The following is a 14437-nucleotide window of genomic DNA, read 5'->3' as shown; positions in this document are numbered from 1 at the left end:
AGTTGTGTCCCTTCCTGTTTTTCTAGGAAATCATTCCCCTTGTGCTCAGTGGAGGAGCTTATGTGATTGCAGTCTCCACGAAAGCATCTTCCCAGTGAGTGAAAGGATCGGGTTGAAACAAGCCGTATCACCTGGACCTTCAGCCGCCTATGTACAAACATACGCAGAGGGAGCTCCCTTTGCAAAGGTTAGTACTGTACATATCTGTTAGCTGACTGCTTTTTGCTCAGGACATCCAGGTTTTGCAAATACCTACCCAATCCTTAGAAGAAGCAAGGGGCATAGATTTATCTCTCTACATGCAATAGTAAAACTTTAAATGTCAAGAGCTTTAAGCTATTTCTATCCTAGGCAAATCCTTTAAAAATCACTTCTGCTGTTTTTTTGATTTATTTCTCCCCTGATGGGTTTATGACACTTTCTGCTGTTTCTCATTTATCTGGCGGGTTTGAACTTTGCATGCAGTGACAGAGCTTTGATGTAAGTGCCATCATTTTACAGGAAAGAGTAAGTTGACACCTCAGAAGCTTTTTATTTTAGAAAAAAACACACCTTTTTGTTTGTTTGTCTTGCTTCTCAACTTCAGAATTAGCTGATATTAAACATCATCCTTAAGTAATGTATAAGTGAATTAACCCCCTTCTGCTCCTTGCCTGCGTGTTCCCTTTGTCAAGATATGGCCTATATTACAGATCCGGAAAGGTCTGACTAGTCTAATTTATACAAGCAGCTTGTTCAGGTTGCTCTGTTTCAGGTGGATGAGAGACAGATGGAAACCAAGAGATGCACAGAAGTGGGGTCAAGGGATAACATTTTAGGACTCATAGAAAACATTAGTCATTTTGGTGCTGGGAGGTGTGGGCGATGTGAAATAAGGAATCAGCAGAATGTGGGACAGTATTATGACATTTTGCAGCGATTTGTGACCTTTTGTTGTGGGATAACACCTTTCTTAAAGTAATGTGTTCTTGAAACCATGCAAAGTTTGCCACCGCAGGATTGAGACTCTGTTGATCAATTATATTTTACAACCCGCTCCCCCCCACAAAACAGTTGCTGAGCTAAGCAATAAATAGAAAAAACATCTGCCGTTTATTTTATTCTGCTGGAAAAGTTATTTGGCACATAGAAAAGTAAACATTTAATTCAATAAACTCTGTGGCCTGTTTGTATGACTCCAACCCTTGAGAAAACATTAGATGACATAATATGATATTTAATTAATTTCAAAATGGCCTTGGTTTTTCTTTTTTAAGCAAAATTTTTTTTAATAACCTGAAAGAGGAACTTTTAAACATTCTCTGCAGCCCAGTTAATTGTTTGTATTTCATGTCTTTTGAACTCAGTTGGAACTACAACAATTTTAATCTTCACACTAACTAGATTATAAACCTTGCTCTCTATTTTATTAAGCACACATTTTATTCTTGTACCTATTGGTCTTCATTCCAATAGTCTGGAGTCTGATTATTTGCCTGCAATGGACACCATCAGCCTGAACAATATTTATAATTATCTTTCTCTTCCCAGAGGAATTTTGTGGCTGCTCCTCTGTGTGTGTTCGCGTGTGTTTTTAGATTAGTTTTACCTCCTATACCTGCCACTTTTTTCTTAGTGCTGTTTAATTTTATTGTTGATTGTTTAATTTTTGTTCTGTTAAAACTGTTGTAAGCTGCCCTGAGCAGAGCAAATGAAAAGCAGGCCATATTACATAAATGCTAAAAGCATTTTGATGCAAATGACACCATTTTACATGAAAACAACAACAAAAAAGGTTAAAACCTCCATCAGCATTCTGTCACTTATTTTCACGTTCAAGCCTGACAAGATATTAGGCATTCCACATGTTGTTAATACTCATTTGTATTTTTCATGCATATGGATCTATGCAATATTCATAATTGCAACAGAAGTAGTTTTATGCCTTAATAGGAAACTGTCCTGATTTTTCCTTCCTGACAGACAACCAAGGGAAGACTTTTTCCCTAAATAATTGGAATCTGATTGAGGAAAGCAATTGAGGTTTGCTTGGGTTTTTTTGGGGTACTGGTTGTTGCACATACATTTTTATTTATTTCTCTTCTTGTATACCAGTTTTCATAACAACAACAACAACAACAACAACAACAATAATAATATAAAAAATGACATCCAGCCTGATTAAGAGTTCAGAAGCCTCTTCAGTATTTTGTGGCCTTTTGGTTGGCCCAATAAAGATAGTGCCTTACTCTGGATTTTGGAAAAGTAAAAAACTGGATTACTTTTATCCAGACTGTTTGCAATGACAGACCTTGGGGTCTCAAATTTGGTGCCCCCTGCCCCTCATGCTCCATTCTAAATAATAGTTGTGAAGTCCCCTGCGTTGTTCCCAAGGCTCTGCATCCAGTGCAACTAAACCATGCCCCTAAATGTGCCTCTGCTTTTTGGCTCTTTGTCCCTGTGTATGCACCTAGGAAACCTTCATACTGTTGTTGTATTTTCTTAGCGAGTATGTATGTATACATGCATGTATGTATAGATAGATAGATGATAGAGATAGATAGATAGATAGATAGATAGATAGATAGATAGATAGATAGATAGATAGATGATAGATAGATATAGATATAGATACGGTTTTGTGGGCAAGCCACTTCCTCTTTCATGTGAAATTACATGGTGTCCAAGTTTAAGGCCCAGTTTAAGAATTAGATAATCTTATATAGTCCATTTTTACCAATGCTGTGTCTACATATTCACAGCATGTATAATATGAATTCTTTCAATAAATGGCCCTGGGCAGCTCTACATTTCTCTAGGGAAAGATTACACTTTTTTGCTTCCCTGCCAATTAACCCAGCAGAAAATTAAATTTACTTGCCCCCTGGAAATTTTTTGTATTGATATTTTTAAAAGGCATCTTTCTTCAGTGAAGAGATACTGAAACATGTATCCTAATCTCTACAAAATCAATGAGCATACTATGTGCTTAGATTGTTAAATGTCAATATTTACTAAAATATTCTAGAAGAGAAGATATAGCGAAGTTTCAATTTATGTTAATCATATTTACTTTTTTATTGTTAAATACCTTGTTCAGTCACTGATCAGAAAGGAACTAACAAATTATTATATTTGAGAAGCCTGTTTTCATAGTTGCTTCTCCTACTTCCTCCTCTCTCTTTCCTACAAAGATATAATGGCAATCAGGCTACAGTAATGGACAGTAGGTTTCTTGGCCAGGTCTGTTGGGCCATCTCATTCCTGTGTTGTATAATATGGGTGGGCGGCATGAAGGTTGGGATCTACTAAAAGTTGTGTGAGTGCTTTGCAGAGTAGATCGGCAAGGGTTTCTGACTCCTAATTGTTCAACAACAGATATAACAAAATGGCTTTGTTTTGTTTCCTATATTATGCTGCTGAAATGAAGACCAAGAGCCATTTTTGCATCTGTTGAAGGATGGCGAGCATAGCTTAGGTCTAACACTGAAAACAAATTCTGGGGCTCAGAAAGCGTGCTCTTTGTTTCTAACTGTACGTCTTTTTTTGCACCTGGTTATCTGGTTGGCAGATCTTGAGGGTTCTAGTAAAAGAAAACAGAGCAGATCTGACAAGCTTTAAAGCCTGCTCCCCCCATTTTAAATCATAGAAGAATGTAGAATGGGGGAGAGAAATGTTACTCGTATGCTTCAAAAGTGAAATAATGCACATTGCCTAAAATTACCTCATGCAGACCCTCCAAGTGTCTCTATTTTCCAGGGACAGTCCCATATTTACAGAAGTCATCCCAGTTTCTGATTTAATCCTGGAATATCCCGCGTTTCCTTTGGACACCCCTATTTTCATCAGAGAAGTGTTGGAGGGTATGGTAGTGGCATGGAATGTATGGGAAAATTCTCTTGAGAATCTCTTGCTTCCCTGCCTCTTCATGCTTTACATGAAAATACAGTATAAACCTCAACATATGCTATTAAGCTTTAACCTGTGTTTGAAAACGAGGTCATATCTTGATAGAGACTAACAGTTGTTCACCTGCTAAACATCAACACTGCACAGAGGACAATATTTCCGCAGATTTTTTTTAAAATAAAGAACATACCACTACATTTTATGGTCAGTGTTCATAGTAACTGAAGCAAACATGGGCTTCGTACAAAATAGAACAGTGAGAAATTATATTAGAAAATGTAGTTTCTGGGGCCTTCCTTTTATTCTGATGTGGTTTTGTGGTATTCTGAGAAGAGCATTCTGTAAAACATTACGGTCAGCGATGGTGAGTACTAAAATACAATATGGAATGAACGGGGTATGATGTTAGTTTCCTCGCAATAGTGTGAGATATGTGCATTCAGTTTGATGCAAAAAGCACTGTTGGTTCCATAGCCTCTATTCTTTTTGTCTCAGTGATCTCCAACTTTGCACAGATAAGGAGGACCACAGTTGGTGAGCAATGATTCTCCAAATGCTTTCCCCATAATAAAGACACCAAAAGCAATGTTAGAGCAAGGCACACATGCACACAGATTACAGTAATGTTGCACTGATGAAAATTTCATGCCAAAGCGGTTGCCGACTCTCTCCCGTCCAACGGCTCCCTTATTTAAATGGTGTGGGTGAAAGCATAGATACAGTGAAGGGAACAAAAATGTAAGTGGAATAGCTGCTTCCCCACGACCAATTTGATGTGGCCTGCTGCAGACCCATTCTTAGTCTCCAGGCCACCCTTCTGAGAATTGCTTCCTATTTTGTGTCATTTGTGCATGAAAGAGGGAGATGGGGCAGTGAGTGAGATGGGTGTCTTAGCTGCTACACTGTGAGTGGGAAGCCTTGCAGTGATCCATACGACAGGGAAAGAGAAGAGAAGGCAGAAGAAGAGATAAGACAGATCAAATAGAAAAACCAAGAATGGCCTAAATTGTGGGTGGCTTACATTTTTTGATCCATAGTCAACACTTTGAAGGCAACATGTAAAAGTGGGCATGGCAAAAAAAGGGATGAATTTAGTGGGGTCTTGGAGGAAATACATCTTTTTATCTGGCTTCATAACATTGCAGAAGGGGACCCATGGGAGCAGTCAATTTTCATAAAATGACAAATTTGGTTGGGGTCTCAGGGGCCTACAAAATATCACTTGTCATGGGCAGGCATGGCCTTCAGACTGTGGGTTTGAACCTTGACCTAAACTATAATTGTTAGGCACCTCTCCTACCCCAATAATCAGTGCTATAAAACCTAATGATACCAATGATCTTTTGAAGGGTGCACATTTTATTCCAAGTACTGTACTGAATGCAGAGATCCAGACGTGGGAACTGTATGCATAGCACCTTTGGAGGCTCACAGCCCTTTTGTGAATTGCTTTTCTTAGATCTGGGCCTTAATGAATTGCCTGACAATGGCTCATCTGCACCATATATCTGAAGCTCTATGATGGCACTTTAACAGTTCCTGGAGAGAATCCTGGGCACTGTAGTCGGTTAGGGGTGATGGAATCTGTACCATTGTGAGGTACAATTCCCAGGATTCTCTTCATGACTTTTAAAGTAGTACAATGTATGATGTGGATGTGACCTTAATGTCTCATTTCATGGAATATTTGAATGCAATACTAACACACACACACCGGCCAATGCGGATGGCTAGGGGTGGGGGGTAGTTTGGTAGGGCACATGGATCTCTGTCCGCCTCCACCAGTAGAGAACAGCACTCTTGTTATGCCATGATGGAGGGTACAGTTAGGATTGGGGGGGGGGCAGAAGCTTTAGATCCAATGGACCCAAGGCCCTGTGTATCCTTCACGGGACCCAGTCCTTAGGCTCATCAGTTACAACAGCAAACCTGTAAACAGAATCACATGCCCCCCCCCCAATGATATGAGCCCGGATTCCTTGGGATGTGGCAATAGATCTGCACTCATCTGAGCCCCTAAGGTTAATACCTTAATAGCTTATGTATGAATGCTGGCTACGTCAAAAGCCTGCCCTGCATTATATTTGATTCTTATTTACCATGTTCTTACAGCACAGGGTCAGCCTCCTCTGTAACTGCTTCTCTATATCTATATTTAATATGTACTATAAGCAAACTTGCTAATGATGGCTGAATGTCATTCTCTTACATCTCCTAGCTGTTCAAATACATTCCAGACACAGAGCTAAAACCATAGTCACCACTACTTACACCCAGCTAGAAATACTTTCTTAGAACAAACCTCACCTTCGTCATAAAAGCCAGACTGGATTTGCAGAATCCGAGGGAGAGAGTTTGGATCCAAGGAATGGATGAAATTCTTCAAGCTTGAGGCCATGGTCCGTGCAACGGCTTAAAAAAAAAAGTATTTAAACAGAAATACCTGGTAGGATGCTCTCTGTTACCTCTTGCACATAGAAAAAGAAAGGCATGCAAAAGCTTTCTGTGGAAAGAGAGGTTCTTGAGCTTTCTCAGAGTGAAGACCACTTCCTCTGACTTCACGTTGGGTTGGTGGAAGGCAGTCATAGGAAGCTAAGAGAAATGCACAGCAGCACCTGGCTATATACTAGCTTGTGCCATTTTGGGCTACAGGAAATACAAAATACAAGTGGGTTTATGTCAGTGATAAAGAAAGGGTGGCGACAAAAGAACGTGCCAACTAGGATATGGTTTGGTACTTATTGCAGCTGCAACGATGCACACACAACAATAATACCTTGTCTTAAACCTTTGATAGTTTGACACTGAACCTCTGGAACATTAAAAAGTACTGTTTTTTCTTCTTTTTAAGGAAGCCACAAACTGTCTTTGAACAGATGAAATGAAACTCTTTTGCTGCTGTTGTTTTGCAGAATTCATAAGGGAAGTGAGATAGTTTAAAGGGAAGGTGCCATCTATAACCTGGCTAGTCAAAAGTAGCAGGAATGTTTGTAGAATCATAGAATCATAGAGTTGGAAGAGTCCACAAGGGTCATCGAGTCCAACCCCCTGCCAAGCAGGAAACACCATCAGAGCACTCTTGACATATGGTTGTCAAGCCTCTGCTTAAAGACCTCCAAAGAAGGAGACTCCACCACATTCCTTGGCAGCAAATTCCACTGTCGAACAGCTCTTACTGTCAGGAAGTTCTTCCTAATGTTTAGGTGGAATCTTCTTGTAGTTTGGATCCATTGCTCCGTGTCCGCTTCTCTGGAGCAGCAGAAAACAACCTTTCTCCCTCCTCTATGTGACATCCTTTTATATATTTGAACATGGCTATCATATCACCCCTTAACCTCCTCTTCTCCAGGCTAAACATGCCCAGCTCCCTTAGCCGTTCCTCATAAGGCATCGTTTCCAGGCCTTTGACCATTTTGGTTGCCCTCCTCTGGACACGTTCCAGTTGTCTGCGCACAATGGGCAGCTGATGAGCACGGAAAGGGTGCAGCTGATGAGGGGGTCTAGCTTGTGTATCCTTGTGACGCATCCTGTCATTTCAGCACATGAGGGAAGGTCGCTTTGACCTCTGGAATGTTGTTTTGTTGCCTGTGTAGACCAGGCCCATTTTGAAGGTTCTGAATTGTTTTGGTGAGAACAGGAGGCTTCCTGGTGCAGAAGTGACTGTTGGGGTCAGTTGGTAACGTTACAAGGTAGATCTGAATGTTGTAGCAGTGATCGTTGCTTGGAGAGGATGGGGGGGCAAGGATAAATGAGATGATTCTGAAGGAAGTGGGTCAAAAAAGGAAGTGAGATGGTTAGCTCAGATTCAATTATATTTGCCTGAAATTAGAGGAATAGTGCACTATCCCACTTGAAGCACTGGTAATGACATTTTTTTACATTTTAGTTCAAGGGGGCAAAACACACACACACACACAGAGAGAGAGAGAGAGAGAGAGAGAGAGAGAGAGAGAGAGAGAGAGAGCATTTTCTTTTCTTCGATCTCATATTGGCAAGAACCAGATCCCATATGGCTGGTCCATGGGGGTCCCATATGGCTGGTCCATGAGGCAATTGTTTCTCATCTCAGACAATTATTATGGAAATGCAGCTCCCACATATTGCAGAAAGGGGGAATTGAGATGATCATTAGTTTGCAGCACCTTCCATATGAGGAAAGGCTAAAGGCCATGATCTCAATGCTTACGCTTTATTGACAGCCTGGGGAGCAGGTTGTGCATGTTGTTTTCTAGTCTGAGGGAATGAATGTGCAGCACCTTTGTGTATGTCTGTATTTTCCCTGATGTATCTGAGTGCTTGAATTTGATAAGCTTTCCTGTATTGGCTTAAAAGAAAAGCAGCTTTTTATTTCCGTCAAAACACAAACCAGCATGAGTACTTTGGACAAAGTTTATAAGAGCCTGCTAGATCGGATTGATGGCCCACCTAGTTCATCATCCTGTTCTCGCAGTGGCAGACCAGATGCCTATGGAAAGGTTGCAGGCCAGATATGAGGACATCACTCTGCTCACCTGCAATTAGAAGTCTCAAAAGGACAGTATATCCAGAATAGTTCAACTGTTTCGGAATAAAGTCCTCATCAGTGAATAATTATCAGTGAAATAGTCAGTGAAATAGTCGTACTAGTGGATAAGTGCTCCGAAACAGTTGAACTATTCCGGATATACTGTCCTTTTGAGACTTCTGAGAGACGTCTTCCTTTGAGACTTTTGTGAGACGTCCTCCTTTGAGAGTCGGCTTGACATTCCTCGCTATTCATTGATTTGTTTGATTCTTTGTTTGACTCTGAGATATATAACAACTTGTAGTTACTTGTATATTTTGTGAGACGCATTGTATGATGTATACATCATTTTGAAGTGACTTATTTGTATATTTTGAATGACATCATAACCAATTATATATACACAAACAGTTATTAGCCAGCGTGTTGCATTTGCATTTTTGTAGATTGTTACATTTTGCAACACAGGGGTTTGTGTTTGTTCACCTGCAATTCCCAGCAGAGCTGGCTCACCCATGACGCAGGCTAAAGTGCCCGCCTCAGGCGATGGAAGTGCAAGATGTGGCACTCTGGCCACACCTTCTGCTGCCAAGAGGGTGGTTGGTATATTACTGTATGGCATTGCTACTCGTCTTCCTTGCCCTTGGGCGGAAAAGCTGAGCAAGCAGCAATACTTTAAGGAGTACCCCGGCTCCTGCAGAGTTCAGTGAAAGCAAGTGTGAGGTGGTGGTGGTGGTGGAAGAAGAGTGTGACACGGCAGGCCAGAAGATGACAATTCCCATTTCACTTCAGGTGGCAGGACCAGGCCACCCCTAAAAGCTCTAATGGATTCAGTCCTGATTTGGGGGCATACACCAAGATTTATTTTCACCAAAGAAATATGTTTTGAATACATAGCTTATGTGGGCAGTGCAGTTTGTTGATTTCTTGCCTTTGGCTAACTGTCCTAAATCACAGGTGCCTGTGAATCACTCATCTTAAGTGATCCACTTGTGGTTGAATAGCAGCCCACATGATGCATCTGCACTAGACTGGGATGAAGCTCGTATCAAACTCATTACTTAGTAGAAATGTAGGCAGATTTGTTTTCTTAAGATCAGAGCAGAAACATAACTGGTCAGAAAAGATATACAGTCATACCTTAGATCCTGAACGCCTTGGTGCTTGGACATTTTGGCTCCCAAACGCTGCAAAGTGAGTGTTCCAGTTTGCGAATGTTCTTTGGAACCTGAACATCCAATGGGGTTTGCGCAGCTTCCGATTGGCTGCAGGAGCTTCATGCAGTCAATCAGAAGCTGCACTTTGGTTTCTGAGTGTTTTGGAAGTGGAATGGACTTCCAGAACGGATTCCTTTCGACTTCCAAGGTACAACTGTATCTAGAATCTGTCTCAGAAAAAAATCTTTCTGACATGGAGGTATTGGTCTGTGTGGCACTCTTGCAAGGGTAACCATGGACACCTGGGTTTCAAGACTTTTCCAGAATGAAAAATATAGATATGCAAAGGAAGAACATCTTGTAGATAATCTACATTTTTTTTTATGCTGTCCTAGCTGACAATGAGGCCCTCAACACAGTCTTTTGAACCAAACTACATTTAAACCATCCCCAGGGCACCAAATACCTTATTCAAGGGCACCATGGTGCACACAGGTGCCAGGTTGGCAATCTCTGGTTTATAGCAACTGAAACACTAATATATCAACTTGCAGGTTATCTTGTTAGTACTCCCAGATTCTTGGAAGCTAATATGAAAGTAGTTGGAAATCGTTGGCCACTGATGTTGCTCAGGTCCATTGTTGCTTAGGTTTCAAAGGTTTGCTTTGTGCTGTTGTTGCTTAGGTTTCAAAGGTTTACTTTGAGGGGGAAATTATTCAAGATCTTCAGGTTACAAACCTCTTTAGTTCTCAAGATGGGAAGAGAGATATTTCACCTGAGTTTTTAAACTACTCTAAGGAAGCTATTTTCAATCCCTGTTGTGTACAAGGTTTGGCTGATTGAAGCAGCGTGCATTGAAGCTGACAGTCTTAGAACCTAGTCCGGTATAGCACGTTCATGATTCCTAAGGGGTTTTTTTGGTTATGGTTTTCAAATATGCTGATTATTTTCCACAAACCAAAACATCTCCTCAAGCAATCCTAATGAATGGGTGAAAGTCTTTATGGCAGAATAAATATCTTTTGTCATAGGCAGCACCAAATATTCAGGAGGTGAAAGAATATATTACTTTGTAGAAATACTTCAGGTCCATTAAAGGTTTGCTTTGAGAAGAGAATTACTCAAGATCTTCAAATTACAACAAAAGTGTTTTGAAATGTGTTTGGCATATCTTCAGTGCATTTGTGACAGCTGGAGACACACACAGGAGACTGTTTTTGAATTAATTTTACAGATCAATCCTCCTGTGGTGCCTGGTGATGCACGCTGTAATTTATTTTTAAAGAGGCCACAGTGATTCTTGGGTGTCATGAAAGAAATCCCTGAAAAGTATTTATACACAATCCCTGCTAAAAGGAAAGGACAATGAATTCATTTAAATACATTTGTGCAAGATGGTTCTTCCCAGTGGAATCTGCACATTCACTTTCTCTAATTATTCTTGAAGTTTTGCCTATCAGCTTGCCTATCAACTCAACACATGGGAAAGGAAAACAGCTTGACATTTCCTGATAGCAGAGTGCTTTTACAATAGCATATGAGAAATCAGCTGTTATTTCCTTATCTTTCTCAATATCTAAGAGCTGATTCTGATGTGGTGTCTTTTATGTAGAAGAGCTGCTAGCCGCATGGATCACACTGAACATGTGGAGACATTCCTTTCTCGTTTATATAATGAGGCACTGGAAGGCTTCTCTGAAGAGATTTGGGACCTCCTCTCTTTCCCCTACCCCCATTGTTTAGGAGGAACTGCTCCTAGAATTATATTCTCAAATTCTGCATTGCCATTTACATAGTTTGTTTGTCACAGTAAATTTAGCACCCCAGGTACCCAGAACCTTTCATGTAGCAGGATTTTGAAGGCTCAGCTGTACAGGCAGTCCTGCAAAAATGTTATCCTGTGAACTGAGTGTTCATAAGCATGCTGCTGGAGAGGTACTGCTCAAAAATAATGAATTAGGTTGCAATCCCAACCTAAAATTAACCCCCTTGCAAATAAGTGGTCAAATTCCCAACATGAGCACACTTAGAGGAGTTCAAGCTTAGCTCTCTTCCTGCATACTAGTTTTCCAGCGTGGTAGGTGTTTCAATATAGGGGAGCATTAAATATATATATTCTACCTGGAGTGTGAAGTGGTGCAGACCGTTATACACCCTGCAACTCTTACCACCTCATTCCTTATTTAATCTTCTGCATGTGGGAAGACCTGACTAACAGTGAATAAAATTGCTATTGGTGTATATATGATTAATATTAATAGAGAGAGGCTTTTTCTGCCTCACGTTAGTTCACAAAATAAAACATTTATTTTAATTCTGTATAGGTTGCAAACTTCAATTTTTCAAAACCCAGTATGAAAATGTGATGGCGAATAACGGGTAATACATAAATCAAGATTGCAGTTACTGATTCTGCACAGTGTTCATGAATTATTATGGTTACTATCTGTAGCAAACTGTTCTGTACATCAATCTTCAGTTTAAAAATTCCCATTCTCCTCATGCTTTTATTTTGATGGAAAAGCTGGTACACCCACAGTATATATAAACATATTTACATTGAAACATTTAAAGTTGCTATTAAATTAGGTTTTGTTTTACTTTCAGATTGTATATCCTTAAGCAAAAAAAGCAGTGAAATATCTTGACACATTTCAGTGGGATACATTGTGTGTTTGTGTGATTTGTTGCCAAGGAACATTAAGAAAACTAAGTCTTTGCAACCTTTCTCTATATTCCAGAATTCATGACATATTTTTCAAGGTCAACAGAGAATGTATCTATACTGCAGACATGTCTGTTTCATACCAGCTTAGCTATCATGGTTTCCCCTTAAAAAACATGAAAATTGGACAAGGTGGTGACAATTTTTAAGTGTTCTAGCTCATTTGAAGAACTATATACTTTAACATTTTACACGACTGTCTTCAGGTTTGACAGGACCATTGATGTGCCCTCTCTGGTCGCTTTCCTATACTGGTCTACTCCCTGGCTGCAGGCTTATCTAGTGGCAGTATCCATGACTTACCACAATGGTGTTTCATAGCTGTCTGCCACTTGGGGTGGGGGCAGGCTTGCAATCTGTGTTGGTGGGGCCCCAGCAGCTGGCTAAAGGATTCAGGTGTCAATGATGGGCCTGAAATTTTAATACCATGTTTCCTTTCTGTTCGCAATATAATGCTGTGGGGTTGAATTTGGACTCTTGGGTACTCCTACAAGTCCATAGCTATAAGATGGGATCTGCAGAGTAAAAGGACTACAGATACTGTCAGTCCAGTTTCTTTTGTTAAGCAAACAGACCTAAGTATTCTGTTAAGTAACCTATTTGTTACATAAGGTAGGGGCAATATGTTGCCATAGAAATTAAATCTGAAGGAGCTGGCCTTATGCAGGCAGTTCAGCAAAATAAGAACAGCAACAAAAAAGCTGTCCTCATTGCTTTTGCCACCCTGACCTCATAAGGTCAAGGATGTCAAATATAAGAGGCCCTCACCAGAACTTTTTGAGTGGTATCAACAGTCAACAGATATTAGATCAACTTCAGGGCTAGTAAATTGTGTGTTCACACCCAGAAACATCCCCCCTAAATAAATTCACACTTGACTCAAAATTTTGGTTTTGGTTCTTGGCAGAATTTAGGCCACAACTTTATTGATTACAGAAAGTGACTGGTTGCATAGGCTGTGGTTCAACTAGCTCACTGCCATGCAGGTAGCGCTGACCCAGGGTTCCAGCATAGGTCAGCCAAGGGTGAACACCCGGATAAGCGGAAAGCCGGGAACAGGCTAACTCCGCCACCCAAATGTCCCCCTGGACTCAGGCATGGTCACATCCCCCTCTCAGGGGTTGACCAAACCATTGAGTCCCTGGATTCCTTTAATGGAATACCCTTCACATAGGGATGGTGAGAATGTTCTCCCATCTGTAGCACCTGAACCAGAGCCTATCCGCAACCTTACAAGTTGTGATGATTTGCTACGTGGCAGGCAAAACCCAAATGGCAACAGCCAATCAGCCAAGTGGGGATAATTCCTGCCGTGCCCCTGTCCCAACGACAGATGACACACGACGGCATAGCGCAAAGCCCTAAAAGTAGGGAGAGGTCTGCGGGTGTTCTGAATGCATGCACCGAAAGAGGAAGCTCTGGGTCACGTGCATGGGCATAAATAGGTCCCTCGAACCGTTTAGACTGCGCCCCATTGGCCAGATTGCACCCAGCTTTGAGGGACCTACCAATCAGGTGTTGTGGCTGACCAATCATATCCACCCACAACACAGGGTGTTGGTTTTCCAGGTCTCACCGCAATACATGCCCTCTTTAAGGGAGGACCCGATCTATGGGTTGCATTCATCTAACAAATCCCTTCAGCGCAAGCCCTGTGTGGCTTCCTTCCCACTCCTCCCCAGTGCCCTCTCAGTGCTCCCCCCCCCCATTGCAAAGGAAGGCTGGGGGGGGTTGCTCCATCTAGCAAGCTGCATGTTATATATAAGATCATTCATAATACTATTAATCCTAAATTTATATTGGGAAAAGTGTGTGTGTATTTAGTTCAGTATTTTGATACGTGTAGCTCTTCCACAAAATTTTCAGCAGCCCTTAGATTTTCTAAACACATGGTTGGATCCAGAGGAAGCTAGTTGTGACCAACTTTTCACCGTGATTTCAGTGGGACATAAGTGTTACTAATTTGTTGGGGATCTAACCCCCAGATCTGTACCTAAATGTGTGAGATCAGTTCTCTAGAATTCGTAAGAATGAGCACTGTAATTTTAGTAGACGAAGCCATTTGTGGTTTAAGTATTATCGTAATGCCAAAGACACTGCCATGAATTTCAAAAAATAAATTTGAATTCTCTTATTATTTCTCTCTGTGAATGATTAAGAGCA

General features: G+C 40.9%; 1 protein-coding gene across 1 annotated transcript in view; it reads right to left on the bottom strand.

Moving 5' to 3' along the window:
• The window catches only part of THEMIS (thymocyte selection associated), a 59549-nt gene extending 53095 nt beyond the window's left edge, over positions 1-6454 (bottom strand). The window contains exon 1 of the mRNA XM_081907144.1: positions 6196-6454. Within this exon, the coding sequence (XP_081763270.1) occupies positions 6196-6286 (91 nt within the window). The 5' untranslated portion in view covers positions 6287-6454. The remainder of the gene's footprint in view (positions 1-6195) is intronic.
• Positions 6455-14437: the final 7983 nt, after the last annotated feature.

The sequence above is a fragment of the Podarcis melisellensis genome (genome assembly GCF_964234715.1).
Source record: "Podarcis melisellensis genome assembly, chromosome: 3".
Lineage (NCBI taxonomy): Eukaryota > Metazoa > Chordata > Lepidosauria > Squamata > Lacertidae > Podarcis > Podarcis melisellensis.
This window is presented reverse-complemented; position numbering and strand designations above follow the sequence as displayed.